Source organism: Schistocerca serialis, chromosome 5 (assembly GCF_023864345.2).
Source record: "Schistocerca serialis cubense isolate TAMUIC-IGC-003099 chromosome 5, iqSchSeri2.2, whole genome shotgun sequence".
NCBI lineage: Eukaryota > Metazoa > Arthropoda > Insecta > Orthoptera > Acrididae > Schistocerca > Schistocerca serialis.
Window position 1 is genome coordinate 232,207,717 of NC_064642.1, and position 16,097 is coordinate 232,223,813.

Below are 16,097 nucleotides of genomic sequence, written 5' to 3' on the forward strand. Positions count from 1 at the left end.
TTCCTTACATCTTTATCTATTTTTCTACATAACTTCCATACTTATTTAAACATTTGTCACATCGTTCAATAAGCTTTTGAATGCCCATGTTATAGAAATCGGCCGCCTGTGACGATAACCAGTCCTTAACTGCTTCTTTCACTTCATCATCTGTGTCGAAGCGCTTGCCGCCGAGAAACTCCTTTAAGTAACGGAACAGGTGGAAATCACTTGGCGCCAGGTCCGGACTGTAAGGAGGATGGTCCATCTGTTCCCATCCAAATTTCTTGATCAGAGCTTGCGTTTCATTTGCAGTGTGGGGTCTGGCATTGTCTTGCAACAACAAGATTCCAGACGACAAAAGACCACGTCGCTTATTCTGGATTGCACGTCGAAGTTTAGTCAGGGTAGTGCAGTAGGCGGCTTTATTAATCGTTGTTCCTCTCTCCATAAAGTCGACTAACAATACTCCACGTCTATCCCAGAACACAGTCGCCATAACCTTACGTGTTGAGATTGTCTGCTTTGCCTTGACCTTGACTGGCGATGACGTGTGACGCCATTGCATTGAATGACGTTTAGACTCTGGAGTGATGTGAGAAACCCATGTCTCATCCCCTGTGACAACATTGTCTAAAAGACTGTCACCTTCCTTATGATATCGCTCCAAAAAATCAAGAGCAAAAGCCATTCTTTTCATTCGTTGGGGCTCAGTAAGCAGCCTGGGAACCCAACGGGCACACAATTTGTGAAACTTCAAATGTTCAGACACAATTCTGTACAAAGTTGTTCTACTCACATTCGGAAAATGCATGTCTACGTCTGTAATAGTGAATCGGCGATCTTCACGAATTTTTTTGTCAACCGCATTGACCAAATCGTCTGAAATCACTGATGGTCGGCCACACCGTGGTTCATCGTGCACATTATCCCGTCCTTCATTAAAAGCTCGCACCCACTTGCGCACTTTACTGTCGCTCATTATGTTAGGACCGTACACTTCAGTAATCTGCCAATGGATTTCCGCCGCTGAATTGTTTCTTGCAGACAAAAACCGTATCACTGCCCTTACTTCACAATCGGCGGGCTGATCAATTGTCTTAAACATTGTAAAGTGACACTGTGAACTACACTCAGCAACAGTAACAAAGCGAATGGCGGCGTTTGACGCGCAAGGCTTGCCGGGAGTCGGCGCGCATGCGTGTTTTGTCATTGGCGCCAAATTTCAATAGTTACGGCGAATCGGACCTTACTTTTGGAATAACCCTCGTATATTACATTGTGGAAACAGTAAAGGGCTTCACTCTTTGTTGCAGATTTATTTCTGCAGCCGAACCCATTCTCAGCTGGCGCAAGTGGTGGGTGAAATCCGGCGTAGCCCCTATGGGGCTGATATCCGTGCTGTTCCCCTTGCGTCTCGTTCTAATTGCTGTATCAATGAGAGTGTTCGCCGTCTTGGTAACAATACTCTTATAAATGAAAGGTAAGGAGTGCAGCTGGAATTTTATCTGGGTGGGCATTGTGCTGCATGTGTAAACTTAAACTCTGATACTGGATGTGTGTGTGTGTGTGTGTGTGTGTGTGTGTGTGTGTGTGTGTGTGTGTGTATATATATATATATATATTTCTAACTCGTAGCAAATACTTTGTCATAATTCTATCAAGTATAACAAGAGTGGTGCTGGACTTTGGATACTCCATTTTTGCAGAGTAATCTGGCTGGGCTCTCAGTTGATGAAACTTTCATTCAGCTGTTTTTTATTTGAGGTACTCATGTTACATTATTGATTTCAGGATTATATTCCAACACTCATATCCTATTTGAGGTTCTCATGTTACATTATTGATTTCAGGATTATATTTCCACATTCTTATCCTAGAAGATACCAGATGCACACAGTACAATATGGCACTGTTTTAAATGCAATCAGAAACTGCATTGAATGTCATGATGTAAAAACAATGCAAACAACAAGGGTCTCAAATTGCTTGTCGGCTCATACCTGAAATTACTTCTTCAGTTGGTGACTATACCCATAATAACCTCCTGTGTCCTGCCTAAGAGGAAATCCTCCACCCAGTCACAAATTCTGGGTGATACTCCATATGATCATACATTTTTTTAAAAATAGACGTTGATGTGGTACGAAGTCAAATACTTTCAAGAAATACTGCATCAATCTGATTGCTACAATCCATGGCTTTCATGATGTTATGTGAGAAGAGTGTCAGTTGAGTTTTTCAGGATCAGTGTTTTTGGAATCCATGTTGGTTAGCATGGAGGAGATCACTCTGTTCGAGGTACCTCATTATGTTTGAGCCCAGAATATGTTCTAGGATTCTACTACAGATGAATGTTTGCTAAATTGTATGGTAGTTTTGTGGATCACTTGTGTTTCTCTCTGTGTAGATGTGTGTGACCTGTGCATTTTTCCAGTCATTGAGTATAGTGGATTCTGTGTGTGTGTGTGTGTGTGTGTGTGTGTGTGTGTGTGTGTGTGTGTGTGTGTTAAAGGGATTTACAGAATATTATAATTACAATGGGAGCTAACTTAGGTGCGTACTCTGTATGAAATATGACAGGGATACTATCAGGGCACATAGCCTTATTTAATATTAGCGATATTAGTCATTTTGAGTGTATAATAATTATGTATTATTTATGCTTGTTCAAAGCAGAAAGACTTATAGGTTAAGTGAACATTTTAGAGACTTTGACACATTAAGCTACAATATGACATTGGTAACATTTCTGCCCAACGTGAGAAGGCCAATGACCAGGGGAGTTTGTGCAGCAGCGTTCAGCACTTTAACAGATCAACGACCGAGCAGATGGGCAGTGCTTCCAAGAGAACAATGACCAGCACTGTTCGCACATCAGTGGTCAATGCTCCAGGAACTGTCAGCATACTGAACTTATGTGTGTGACGTATCTGGTGATGTGGATGGGGATGACAGAGCAATGTACAACCACACCAGTACAGTGGAAAGCCGGCACGTGTCTGAGCATTGGTAACATTTTGGCCCAACATTAGAAGCATACATCAATGACCGAAGAGTCAGTCGCCATCCTAGAAACTTAGTGACATTGGCAAAAACACCGAATAAATACCTCCGACAGATGGGCGTGAGGGGGTCTTTTGAGGGGTCCTTTGAGGTGGTCCTTTGGAAGGCCCTTCGAGGGGAGAAAGGAGACATGAAGAAACATCACCTGGACGGACGGACCGATGGTTAGTCAGCAGATGTCGTGCTTCGCTACATTGACTTAGCTGCTACACTGCTCGACAGAAGATGATGTCGGTACTGCGTCAGTCCATAGGTCAATGCAGAAGCCACCATTCCAGATGTTACCAGAAAGAAGTTCATGTGGTAATTACCCAGGTGGCTGGTGAGTAAGAAGGGGCTGCGATCTCACCGAATGGGTCACCTGTGAACTTAGATGCTGATGAACTCTGCCAGAAGGTGCCAAACCTGAGGGCTGCTGGTTCGATTCCGGGACGGAGCACTCCACGTATTGCCGTAGCTGCTTGTTAGTATGCAATGAGCGAATTCCAAGAAGGAGACCGCACCACCGCTGCAGAGAGTCACGGGCACGGTACTGAGGGAAGAATACGTTGTCGGTGCGCCGCTGCAACATGAGCTGTCACTGTATCAGCTGTCACCGGAATCTGCATGCTATGACTCTGCCGTTTCGCAGCCATGAAGGATTGAGCCAGTTAAAAGACAATGTATTAGTCTGTTTGTTTAGAGTCTTATGTCTCAATAAATGATTGTTAGTGGAACCACCAATGTTTCACTCACACCTCACCCACTGTGTCAAGAGCCCATTCCACCACCCACAAAGTGTCGCTTCCTTCCCGCCACTGATGCTCAATATCAGGAGTCACTAAACCCTGACCCACTACAGTTGCTTCTCAATGCCATTGACAATAATACCTATCTCACTTCTCTTTGCAGTAGTGAGAGAAGCAAACTCGGCAAGTACACCAGTATGTTCCTTAGTAAAGGAACATGTGAAAACTGATTTCAGCATTATTTGTGTTGCTTTGCTACCCCTGATTTCAGTTCCTGTGTCATCTCTAAGTGCATAGGACACTAATTTTGGTACAGCTGACAGCCTTTACATATCGCCTGAAGCTCTTTAGGTTATGTGAGTGAATTTTCAGTAAGAAACATTGCAGTTCCCTTTTCATTCACACATGGAGATCTGTAACTCTGGCTGTTAAGGAGTGCCTTGAGGGATGTGGAATGAGTCAAATTAAGCATTAACATGCAGAAGCAGCCCCAGGCTACTTCTGGAAGACTTGCAGTATTCAGAGTGTATATGGCCACTGCCACTCAACTTAGCCTTGATTTGAGACCGGCCATTCCTGTCATTGCCTGCCATGTTTCCATTATTACCCCACCCCCTGTGCAAACTCTGTTTATCTTATTTTCAAATTTATTTATTTTCTACATTTACATGTGCATCTATACTCTGCAAGCCACATCATGGTGTGTGCTGTAAGGAAAGCATGTATCACTTGTTAACTCCCCTCCCCCCTCGCATTGCAAGTCATTAATAGTGTGTAGGAAGAATGATTGTTAGTAAGCTTTTATGAGTTCTGGGATATAACTGCCAAGTTAGGAGAGCTACATTATGAAATACGATTGTTGGATTACTCAAAACTTGATGTTTTTATTAGTTTTATCTGTGTTCTTATTAATTTTTATTACTTTCACACACATTAAATACTATTTGAAATCATTTAAAGTAATTTAAGGTCTTGTAGACAGCAAAGCTCTTCATCTCATTTTAAAATGTCTTAAATTATGAAAATGTGGAAATAAAAACATCACGTAATGATCTTTGAATTGAGTTTATTCATTTTAGCTCAATCCAAATCCTTATACAATCTTTTGGCTAAAATTTGCATTATAAAACTTTATAGAAAATAATGTAAAACAATATGGTTTCTTAACCAATATATAAAAACTTAAAGTATTTATAATTTTGAACATTCCTAAAAAACATTTCTGCCTGCGTATTTGTAATGCATCAGTCTTAGAATATCTTTAAATGAGGCAGTTGGAAATAATATTTTGTGTCTAATATTAATATTTCATATTTCATTGTTCAGAACCGAAATTTTACAAGTGTTTGAGCAGAAAAAGATAATGCCTAACCAGAATTATCACCTCAAATTTTTTCTTTGTTTATAAATAATATGTAAACATACAGAGAATTATCTGTATGTGTTTAATTTTCCTTTGGAAATATATCAATGTGCTGATGGTAATAATGTGTATAATAACTGTGATTGTTATTAAGTTGTTCCAGGGCCAGTGCCAAAGACATTTTGTCTATAATGTTTTTGATGAACAGTCAGTGTCAGTCATCACTGAAAATACATCGTAATGTGACACAAAAGTTAATAACCTAGGTGAAAAAGTAACAAATCACTGAACACTAGAGGCATTAAGTTGTTTATTGGTACATAATAAGGACCGGGCAGAGGAGTGGGGTTGAGGGGTGTACTCTAGCCCGAAAAAGGATGCATGCCTGTTTACAACTCAATGCCTCTACTATTCAGTGAGTTGTTATCTTTACTCCTAAATTATTTACCTTCTGGAAAACTTTCCAAACCATATTGACACAAAAGTCTCTGTTTTGTCCTGTAGTTTGAATAAGTACCCACTTCTCTCAACAAAATATAACATTGAGCAAATTATATGAGATAATTATTTAAAATTTGTGCAAACTTCTGCTGTTGTTACATTGTGAGCTACTTAATAGTTTTGTTCAGCTATATATTTTACTGTAGATGAGAGGGAATGGTAGAGCTCGAATCTAACTGATTTGACCTTAATGGCCTTTTCGCAAGATGTATTTTGGAGGAAGTAAAAAGTTAAACGGCTCTTCACTGAGTTTGATGAACATATCTGTGATACTTTCGTGATTACTAAATGAACTTGCTACAAAATGTACTGCACTTCTTTGGATATTCTCTATTTCTGCTAACAGTCCTATTTGGTACAGATCCTAGACCGACAAACAATATACAGAAATTGGTTAAATGAGGGTTTTGTAAGCTCTAGCTCCTTTGTGGGTGGACTACTACTACTGAGGATTCTTCCAATTAATCTGTGTGGTATCTTTCTTTCCTTCTATTAGCTTTATGTGGACATTCCACTTTAAATCACTTCATTCGCATGCTCATAGATATTTAATGGATGTTACTGCTTCTAGTGGCTTTTCCAATAACAGGTCTTTCCGTGTACGGTACTTGTGCACAATACAATTAATTTGGATTCAAATTAATGATATCAATATAATGGAAGGAAACATTCCACGTGGGAAAAATTATATATAAAAACAAAGATGAGGTGACTTACCGAACAAAAGCGCTGGCAGGTCGATAGACACACAAACAAACACAAACATACACACAAAATTCAAGCTATCAGGAAAGAGGGAAGGAGAGGGGAAGACGAAAGGAAGTGGGTTTTAAGGGAGAGGGTAAGGAGTCATTCCAATCCCGGGAGCGGAAAGACTTACCTTAGGGGGAAAAAAGGACAGGTATACACTCGCACACACGCACATATCCATCCACACATACAGACACAAGCAGACATATTTAAAGACAAAGAGTTTGGGCAGAGATGTCAGTCGAGGCAGAAGTGTAGAGGCAAAGAAGTTGTTGAAAGACAGGTGAGGTATGAGTGGCGGCAACTTGAAATTAGCGGAGATTGAGGCCTGGCGGATGACGAGAAGAGAGGATATACTGAAGGGCAAGTTCCCATCTCCGGAGTTCGGATAGGTTTGTGTTGGTGGGAAGTATCCAGATAACCCGGACGGTGTAACACTGAGCCAAGATGTGCTGGCTGTGCACCAAGGCATGTTTAGCCACAGGGTGATCCTCATTACCAACAAACACTGTCTGCCTGTGTCCATTCATGCGAATGGACAGTTTGTTGCTGGCCATTCCCACATAGAATGCATCACAGTGTAGGCAGGTCAGTTGGTAAATCACGTGGGTGCTTTCACACGTGGCTCTGCCTCTGATCGTGTACACCTTCCGGGTTACAGGACTGGAGTAGGTGGTGGTGGGAGGGTGCATGGGACAGGTTTTGCATCGGGGGCGGTTACAAGGATAGGAGCCAGAGGGTAGGGAAGATGGTTTGGGGATTTCATAGGGATGAACTAACAGGTTACGAAGGTTAGGTGGACTGCGGAATGACACTCTTGGCGGAGTGGGGAGGATTTCATGAAGGATGGATCTCATTTCAGGGCAGGATTTGAGGAAATCGTATCCCTGCTGGAGAGCCACATTCAGAGTCTGGTCCAGTCCCGGAAAGTATCCTGTCACAAGTGGGGCACTTTTGTGGTTCTTCTGTGGGGGATTCTGGGTTTGAGGGGATGAGGAAGTGGCTCTGGTTATTTGCTTCTGTACCAGATCGGGAGGGTAGTTGCGGGATGCGAAAGCTGTTTTCAGGTTGTTGGTGTAATGATTCAGGGATTCCGGACTGGAGCAGATTCGTTTGCCACGAAGACCTAGGCTGTAGGGAAGGGACCGTTTGATGTGGAATGGGTGGCAGCTGTCATAATGGAGATACTGTTGCTTGTTGGTGGGTTTGATGTGGACGGACGTGTGAAGTTGGCCATTGGACAGGTGGAGGTCAACGTCAAGGAAAGTGGCATGGGATTTGGAGTAGGACCAGGTGAAACTGATGGAACCAAAGGAGTTGAGGTTGGAGAGGAAATTCTGGAGTTCTTCTTCACTGTGAGTCCAGATCATGAAGGTGTCATCAATAAATCTGTACCAAACTTTGGGTTGGCAGACTTGGGTAACCAAGAAGGCTTCCTCTAAGCAACCCATGAATAGGTTGGCGTACGAGGGGGCCATCCTGGTGCCCATGGCTGTTCCCTTTAATTGTTGGTATGTCTGGCCCTCAAAAGTGAAGAAGTTGTGGGTCAGGATGAAGCTGGCTAAGGTGATGAGGAAAGAGGTTTTAGGTAGGGTGGCAGGTGATCGGCGTGAAAGGAAATGCTCCATCGCAGCGAGGCCCTGGACGTGCGGAATATTTGTGTATAAGGACGTGGCATCAATGGTTACAAGGATGGTTTCCGGGGGTAACAGATTGGGTAAGGATTCCAGGCGTTCAAGGAAGTGGTTGGTGTCCTTGATGAAGGATGGGAGACTGCATGTAATGGGTTGAAGGTGTTGATCTACGTAGGCAGAGATACGTTCTGTGGGGGCTTGGTAACCAGCTACAATGGGGCGGCCGGGATGATTGGGTTTGTGGATTTTAGGAAGAAGGTAGAAGGTAGGGGTGCGGGGTGTCGCTGGGGTCAGGAGGTTGATGGAGTCAGGTGAAAGGTTTTGCAGGGGGCCTAAGGTTCTGAGGATTCCTTGAAGCTCCGCCTGGACATCGGGAGTGGGGTTACCTTGGCAAACTTTGTATGTGGTGTTGTCTGAAAGCTGACGCAGTCCCTCAGCCACATACTCCCGACGATCAAGTACCACGGTCGTGGAACCCTTGTCCGCCGGAAGAATGACGATGGATCGGTCAGCCTTCAGATCACGGATAGCTTGGGCTTCAGCAGTGGTGATGTTGGGTGTAGGATTAAGGTTTTTTAAGAAGGATTGAGATGCAAGGCTGGAAGTCAGAAATTCCTGGAAGGTTTGGAGAGGGTGATTTTGAGGAAGAGGAGGTGGGTCCCGCTGTGACGGAGGACGGACCTGTTCCAGGCAGGGACACCATCCAAATTGAACCCTGCCTGGAACAGTTCCGTCCTCCGTCACAGCGGGACCCACCTCCTCTTCCTCAAAATCACCCTCTCCAAACCTTCCAGGAATTTCTGACTTCCAGCCTTGCATCTCAATCCTTCTTAAAAAACCTTAATCCTACACCCAACATCACCACTGCTGAAGCCCAGGCTATCCGTGATCTGAAGGCTGACCGATCCATCGTCATTCTTCCGGCGGACAAGGGTTCCACGACCGTGGTACTTGATCGTCGGGAGTATGTGGCTGAGGGACTGCGTCAGCTTTCAGACAACACCACATACAAAGTTTGCCATGGTAACCCCATTCCCGATGTTCAGGCGGAGCTTCAAGGAATCCTCAGAACCTTAGGCCCCCTGCAAAACCTTTCACCTGACTCCATCAACCTCCTGACCCCACCGACACCCCGCACCCCTACCTTCTACCTTCTTCCTAAAATCCACAAACCCAATCATCCCGGCCGCCCCATTGTAGCTGGTTACCAAGCCCCCACAGAACGTATCTCTGCCTACGTAGATCAACACCTTCAACCCATTACATGCAGTCTCCCATCCTTCATCAAGGTCACCAACCACTTCCTTGAACGCCTGGAATCCTTACTCAATCTGTTACCCCCGGAAACCATCCTTGTAACCATTGATGCCACGTCCTTATACACAAATATTCCGCACGTCCAGGGCCTCGCCGCGATGGAGCATTTCCTTTCACGCCGATCACCTGCCACCCTACCTAAAACCTCTTTCCTCATCACCTTAGCCAGCTTCATCCTGACCCACAACTTCTTCACTTTTGAGGGCCAGACATACCAACAATTAAAGGGAACAGCCATGGGCACCAGGATGGCCCCCTCGTACGCCAACCTATTCATGGGTCGCTTAGAGGAAGCCTTCTTGGTTACCCAAGTCTGCCAACCCAAAGTTTGGTACAGATTTATTGATGACATCTTCATGATCTGGACTCACAGTGAAGAAGAACTCCAGAATTTCCTCTCCAACCTCAACTCCTTTGGTTCCATCAGTTTCACCTGGTCCTACTCCAAATCCCATGCCACTTTCCTTGACGTTGACCTCCACCTGTCCAACGGCCAACTTCACACGTCCGTCCACATCAAACCCACCAACAAGCAACAGTATCTCCATTATGACAGCTGCCACCCATTCCACATCAAACGGTCCCTTCCCTACAGCCTAGGTCTTCGTGGCAAACGAATCTGCTCCAGTCCGGAATCCCTGAATCATTACACCAACAACCTGAAAACAGCTTTCGCATCCCGCAACTACCCTCCCGATCTGGTACAGAAGCAAATAACCAGAGCCACTTCCTCATCCCCTCAAACCCAGAATCCCCCAAAGAAGAACCACAAAAGTGCCCCACTTTTGACAGGATACTTTCCGGGACTGGACCAGACTCTGAATGTGGCTCCCCAGCAGGGATACGATTTCCTCAAATCCTGCCCTGAAATGAGATCCATCCTTCATGAAATCCTCCCCACTCCGCCAAGAGTGTCTTTCCGCCGTCCACCTAACCTTCGTAACCTGTTAGTTCATCCCTATGAAATCCCCAAACCACCTTCCCTACCCTCTGGCTCCTATCCTTGTAACCGCCCCCGATGCAAAACCTGTCCCATGCACCCTCCCACCACCACCTACTCCAGTCCTGTAACCCGGAAGGTGTACACGATCAGAGGCAGAGCCACGTGTGAAAGCACCCACATGATTTACCAACTGACCTGCCTACACTGTGATGCGTTCTACGTGGGAATGACCAGCAACAAACTGTCCATTCGCATGAATGGACACAGGCAGACAGTGTTTGTTGGTAATGAGGATCACCCTGTGGCTAAACATGCCTTGGTGCACAGCCAGCACATCTTGGCACAGTGTTACACCGTCCGGGTTATCTGGATACTTCCCACCAACACCAACCTATCCGAACTCCGGAGATGGGAACTTGCCCTTCAGTATATCCTCTCTTCTCGTCATCCGCCAGGCCTCAATCTCCGCTAATTTCAAGTTGCCGCCACTCATACCTCACCTGTCTTTCAACAACTTCTTTGCCTCTGCACTTCTGCCTCGACTGACATCTCTGCCCAAACTCTTTGTCTTTAAATATGTCTGCTTGTGTCTGTATGTGTGGATGGATATGTGCGTGTGTGCGAGTGTATACCTGTCCTTTTTTCCCCCTAAGGTAAGTCTTTCCGCTCCCGGGATTGGAGTGACTCCTTACCCTCTCCCATAAAACCCACTTCCTTTCGTCTTCCCCTCTCCTTCCCTCTTTCCTGATGAGGCAACGGTTTGTTGCGAAAGCTTGAATTTTGTGTGTATGTTTGTGTTTGTTTGTGTGTCTATCGACCTGCCAGCGCTTTTGTTCGGTAAGTCACCTCATCTTTGTTTTTATATATAATACAATTAATTTGTTTACTTTGAAGGTCAGTTGCCAATCCTTGCACTGTCAGTCCTCCATAGATCTTTCTGAATGTCGCTACAGTTTTCTAGCATTCAGAATTCTCTGTATACACCAGCATTATTTGTAAACGACTATCATTGCACTATGCCTGTTCTCCACAGGTCGTTGGTATATACTGTGAACATTAGTGGTCCTATAGTACTCCATTTGGGTATGTCCAAAGCCACTTTGACATCGGAAATTTTTTTTGTGTTGCAGACAACATGTGTTTTATTTGCTAGGAACTCTTCAATTCAGTCACAGGATTAGTGTGTAATATTCTGTGCACACATATATTATAACTTTGTCAAACACTTCTGGAAGTCAAGGTACATGGCATGAATCTGAGTGTTTGTTTTTACTGCCTTCTGTGTGTCACAGATGAAAAGGGCAAGCTGACTTTCACACAAGCACTGTTTGTGCAAACTTACTTTGATTTGCTACAGGAGAGATTTTTGACCTTCAGAAACATCACAGATCTCCAAACTTTTTAATGATTATCTTTCAATTCTATCTGTCACTGTTTCATTTGCCCTCATTCTAATTCTTACTTCTTCAGTAGTTTTTTTTTCCTCGATTATTAATATTCTGGTGCTCCTTTGTAAATAATCCATTTCCACAGCTGTTGATTGTCTTTTGGGGTCAGCATTTAAAATCCACAGTTCTAATCCCTATCATAGGACAGATTCACCCATTAGCTTAAATGTTCTTTCTCTTACTGTTGTTAGAAATGTTCTTGTCCCACCAAAAAGAATTTATACACGATATAACTTCTCTGCTTTGTTGTATTCTGTTATTTACTTCTGTATTACCCAATCCACTTCTGTCATTATATGCCCCTATATATTTAAATTTTTATACCTGTCTCATAGCTGCTCTGTCATTGAAGTGTATTTCAAATCCATTGTCACTATTCACTGCCAGGATATTCTGTTTTTATTAGACTCATTGGTAGTCCCCATTTGTCATGTTCCTGATATAAATGTTGTATCATGAACTCCAGATCATATTCATCTTGTGCTAGAATTGTTTGAACATAAAGAAAACTTAATGAAAACACATGCACATAATTAACAGTGTAGCTTTTCTGTTTTGGAGAGCCACTTCTACGTATAAACTGAACAAGATGGGTGACATACTGCAACCTTGTCTGAGTCCTTTTGTAAACAGACTCCAATAACTTCGACCCTATTTTAGACTGTACCTTATTTTCTCTGTACATTTCAATAATAATCTGCAAAGGTTGGTCATTCACATCTATATCTTTCGTAGCTTCTCGCAGTTTTGTTCTAGGAACAGTGTCATAAACTTTTGCTAAATCTAAAAAGGCAATGTATAACTCTACAACTTCGTTTTAGGTTCTCAAGCCGTAGGAAGATTTAATAATAATGGGGTGCTGGTCCATTGACCCAGCCCTCAACCTATAGGACCAGAATTTGACGTCAGCATTTACTCCTCTAAGAAAATTGGCATTCCTATGTCTAAAACTATCTCCTTTCCCTTTGTCTGGCTCCTCCACTGGACCTGCCCTGGTTTGAATGGCACTGCTGGTAGCTACACTACCACCGGCATAGCCCTCAACTTAATTGACAAGTGCAAACTCGTGTTCATGCCACTGAAGGTGCCTTTGATAATGCAGCGTCCCCTGTGAGGGATCATGAGCTTTATTGGGTCTATTCTTTGATTTTAGATTGAATTTGGTTTTGAGTTAGTTCCACTAATACTTACTTCCATCTCTCTCTTTTTATTTTGTCTCTTTGTTTTTTGTCTGTGGTTGCTACTCTTCAATAATTTTTGTGTGTGTGTCTAGTTTCGTGTCATCCATGTTCCTGTGGTTGTTTCCTCCCCCCTTTCTTTATCACTGTTTTATCCAGTTTTCTTTCCGATGAATATAAATTTCCAGATATTCAAATCGCTTTGATTTCCCTTTCTGCTGTATCTTCTTTGGCGTAAGAAACTTTCTACTTAATCCTTGAATTGACCCACTCCCTTCAAACCTTTCCTCTCTTTCGCCGAATGTAAAAGGGTCGGGTACTGAAATCTAAAATTTTCATCACATTTTCTGTGTCCCTGTTTGTGCTGCCACTTGCTGAGTAAAATCTTTTTTTCTGACGTTGTTGGATTTGATTTCAGTTTGAAGATCTGAATACATATTGTAACAATAATGGAAATTTCTGTATGGAACAAAATGTAAAATAAGGGAAAGGCAACCACTCACCTACCACAGACTGATATATGGAGTGTAAAAACACGTAACTGAAAGCAGTATTCACACTAGCTTTCAAGCTCTTACTCTTTTTCTAGTAAAATGTAACACGCAACACGCAAATATACACTCCCGTGGCCACGAGAGACTAAGTCTTGGTTGTTATATTAGCACAATAATAGTTTTATTGAAAGATGTCAGTTATTTCGTTATAAACTACGTCTGGTAATCATTTTAAATTCAGGTGTCTTGAGCTCCAGAGCAAGACCAAATCCAAACCCATAGATAAAGAGAACGCACCTAAGCGACAGAAGACTGTAGGCGGGGGCAGCTGTCCATTCCGGCAGCGTGAGAGAGTGCAACAGCTGAGGGATACGGCTCTGTCATCTGTCCATGATGTTGAGGAGCTCGTGACTGCTGGGAAAATGCTGAAAGCATGCCCGTACTATGCTGCCAGGGATGCAGTCCCTCTTGCTCAAGTAAGTGGTGCATCTCAGTTCTTGTAGCAGAGAGCCAGGTGGTAGAAGGGACTCGCTTGATGTGTTAGAGGCACGTGCTTGGAAGTTCAGTAATGCTCAAGGGTGCAGGAATTACAACTTTGCCTTCATTTCGAGTGACATGAAGTCTTTTTCTTGATGACTTTCGTGTTGTTGGTTTGTTAAACTTCAAAGGAAAGGAAGTATTCTTGACACACAAAAAGTTTTAAAATGTGGCAGCATTTGACCTGCTCTCAACTGAAAATAGTTCCTCAAAATCTGCAAGTATGTAGCCAATGTGTACTGTCCATTGAGAGTTATTTCAAAACTGTCAAAAGTAAACATGGAACATTAACTTATGAGGAATTGACAGGTGATGATGTGAAGGTGTCGTACACTTTCACTCCACAAAGTGATGCAGATAGTGGTACTTGGTGGTCTAGTGGTAAAGTGCGTGGTTGGAAACAGAAAGATTATGGGATCAAGTCCTGATCAGATCTTGAAATTTTTCAGTCTCTAGCCCTTGCCTTTCCATAAGAAACAGTTTAATATAACTGTAATTCTGAAAAGGCAAAATTATAAATTCCTTAAAAGTTTCCTGTGCGCTTACCCATTGGCAGCCCCTTTCATTATCCTAATTGCTAGTGCCTTTGTGTTTGCTGGTGTGTGTGTGTGTGTGTGTGTGTGTGTGTGTGTGTGTGTGTGTGTGTGTGTGCGTGCTCTTTTTTTTTTTACACTTACATTGCCCTAGAACATTATATTTTGTGTTGGTAATTAGCTTTGTTGTTTGCTTTAATAACATTTTAATATCATCTATTAACAACTTTGGCCCTACTGCTGATAGGAGATATAGCCACCATGTGACCCATGTCTACATTTCGTGATTTTGTCTTCTTTTTTCTTTTGATTTACAGCTATCAGGTCAAATGAAAACAAAATGAATTTCCGTGGTTGGGAGCTCTTTGCTGAATTAAAATACATTCACGTAACTACTGTAGTGCCCTACGGTCGGTAGGAAAGAACTAAAGATCAAGTTTGAACACATTTTATGTAACTGAAACGCCTTCCTGGCTTGCACTAATTTTCAAACTCGAGAACACCAGGAAATACAATAATTCTTGTGGTGGCAAAAGCCAGATAAAAATTACAAGACAATGAAAAGAAATAACAACACCACTACACAAGATACGAATTTTTACAAAAGACTATGGCGAGTGTCTACTCAGGAGTATTTTTGAGTGACATTGGCCAGAGCTGCCCTAGCTGTACGTACACACTGCCGGTCTAACTCTGCTGTTGTGCTCATAACACCAATTCTGCAGAGTGCTACACTTAGTTACATTAGTTCCAATTGGTGCACCTCTGTCATACGGCTTTCCATGAATTAGTGTCGTGTTTATGCAGAAAGTCTGTTGATGTATACATTCACTGGCGATGTTTTTGATATGAGCTCTTGAAGGGAGGTCGGCATCCCACCTTGCTTGTTTGTTGTGCGGGCACTCTAACAGGTAAGGGGCCGCTACGACAATTACTAAAGACTAAAATGTGTTATTAATATGTTTTGCTATTTTATTCTATACCCACATTATTGTCAGTCGAGCATTAATTGTCTTGCAGAACAATGAACTTATTTTTGTCGATTTTCTAAAGAAATTTGGCTTTTATTAATCTTTTCCACAGAGGTAGCCAATTTATTTCAAACAAAATGTTTCATTCCACACAATTGTTTAGTTCCAACTCGACACTGAATTTCAAGTATACTTTTTTGTCTTGTGGCACATAAAGCAGAATGCCAAAATGAAGAACCAAACAAGGAGGAGTACAGTACTGTTACTTCAAGAAAATTGGCATCCCGAATACCACACTGGAAAGCTTAATTTTTCTTTATTGTGAATGTGAACATGCAAATGTGCACTTTAAGCCTAATTATGTATTTTAGTGTGGTTTACAAAATTCCAGTACTCGTGGAGTATTCTGATGTGTTTTTTATAGTGTAATGTATGAACTCTTAATGCTATATATGTACAAACATACATAAATGTTTACTTAAAAATGGCTAAAAATGCAAATTTGGTCAGTAGTATTAAATAAAATGTTCTTTTTCAAATGTATTGACTGACTTAGCAGAATTTTACAATCTGCCATCTGTGAAAACACAATGTTTTTTGATCACAAGAAATGTTTCAACTCTTGTCTAGTACCTCCTTTAGCACAGCACTCCGT

General features: G+C 42.5%; 1 protein-coding gene across 1 annotated transcript in view; it reads left to right on the forward strand.

The window, feature by feature from the left end:
• LOC126481229 (ATP-dependent DNA helicase DDX11) overlaps positions 1–16,097 on the forward strand; it is a 164,943-nt gene that overhangs the window by 51,301 nt on the left and 97,545 nt on the right. Inside the window, exons 5-6 of the mRNA XM_050104842.1 lie at positions 1,296–1,462; positions 13,643–13,877. Coding sequence (XP_049960799.1) covers positions 1,296–1,462; positions 13,643–13,877 — 402 coding nt within the window. The remainder of the gene's footprint in view (positions 1–1,295; positions 1,463–13,642; positions 13,878–16,097) is intronic.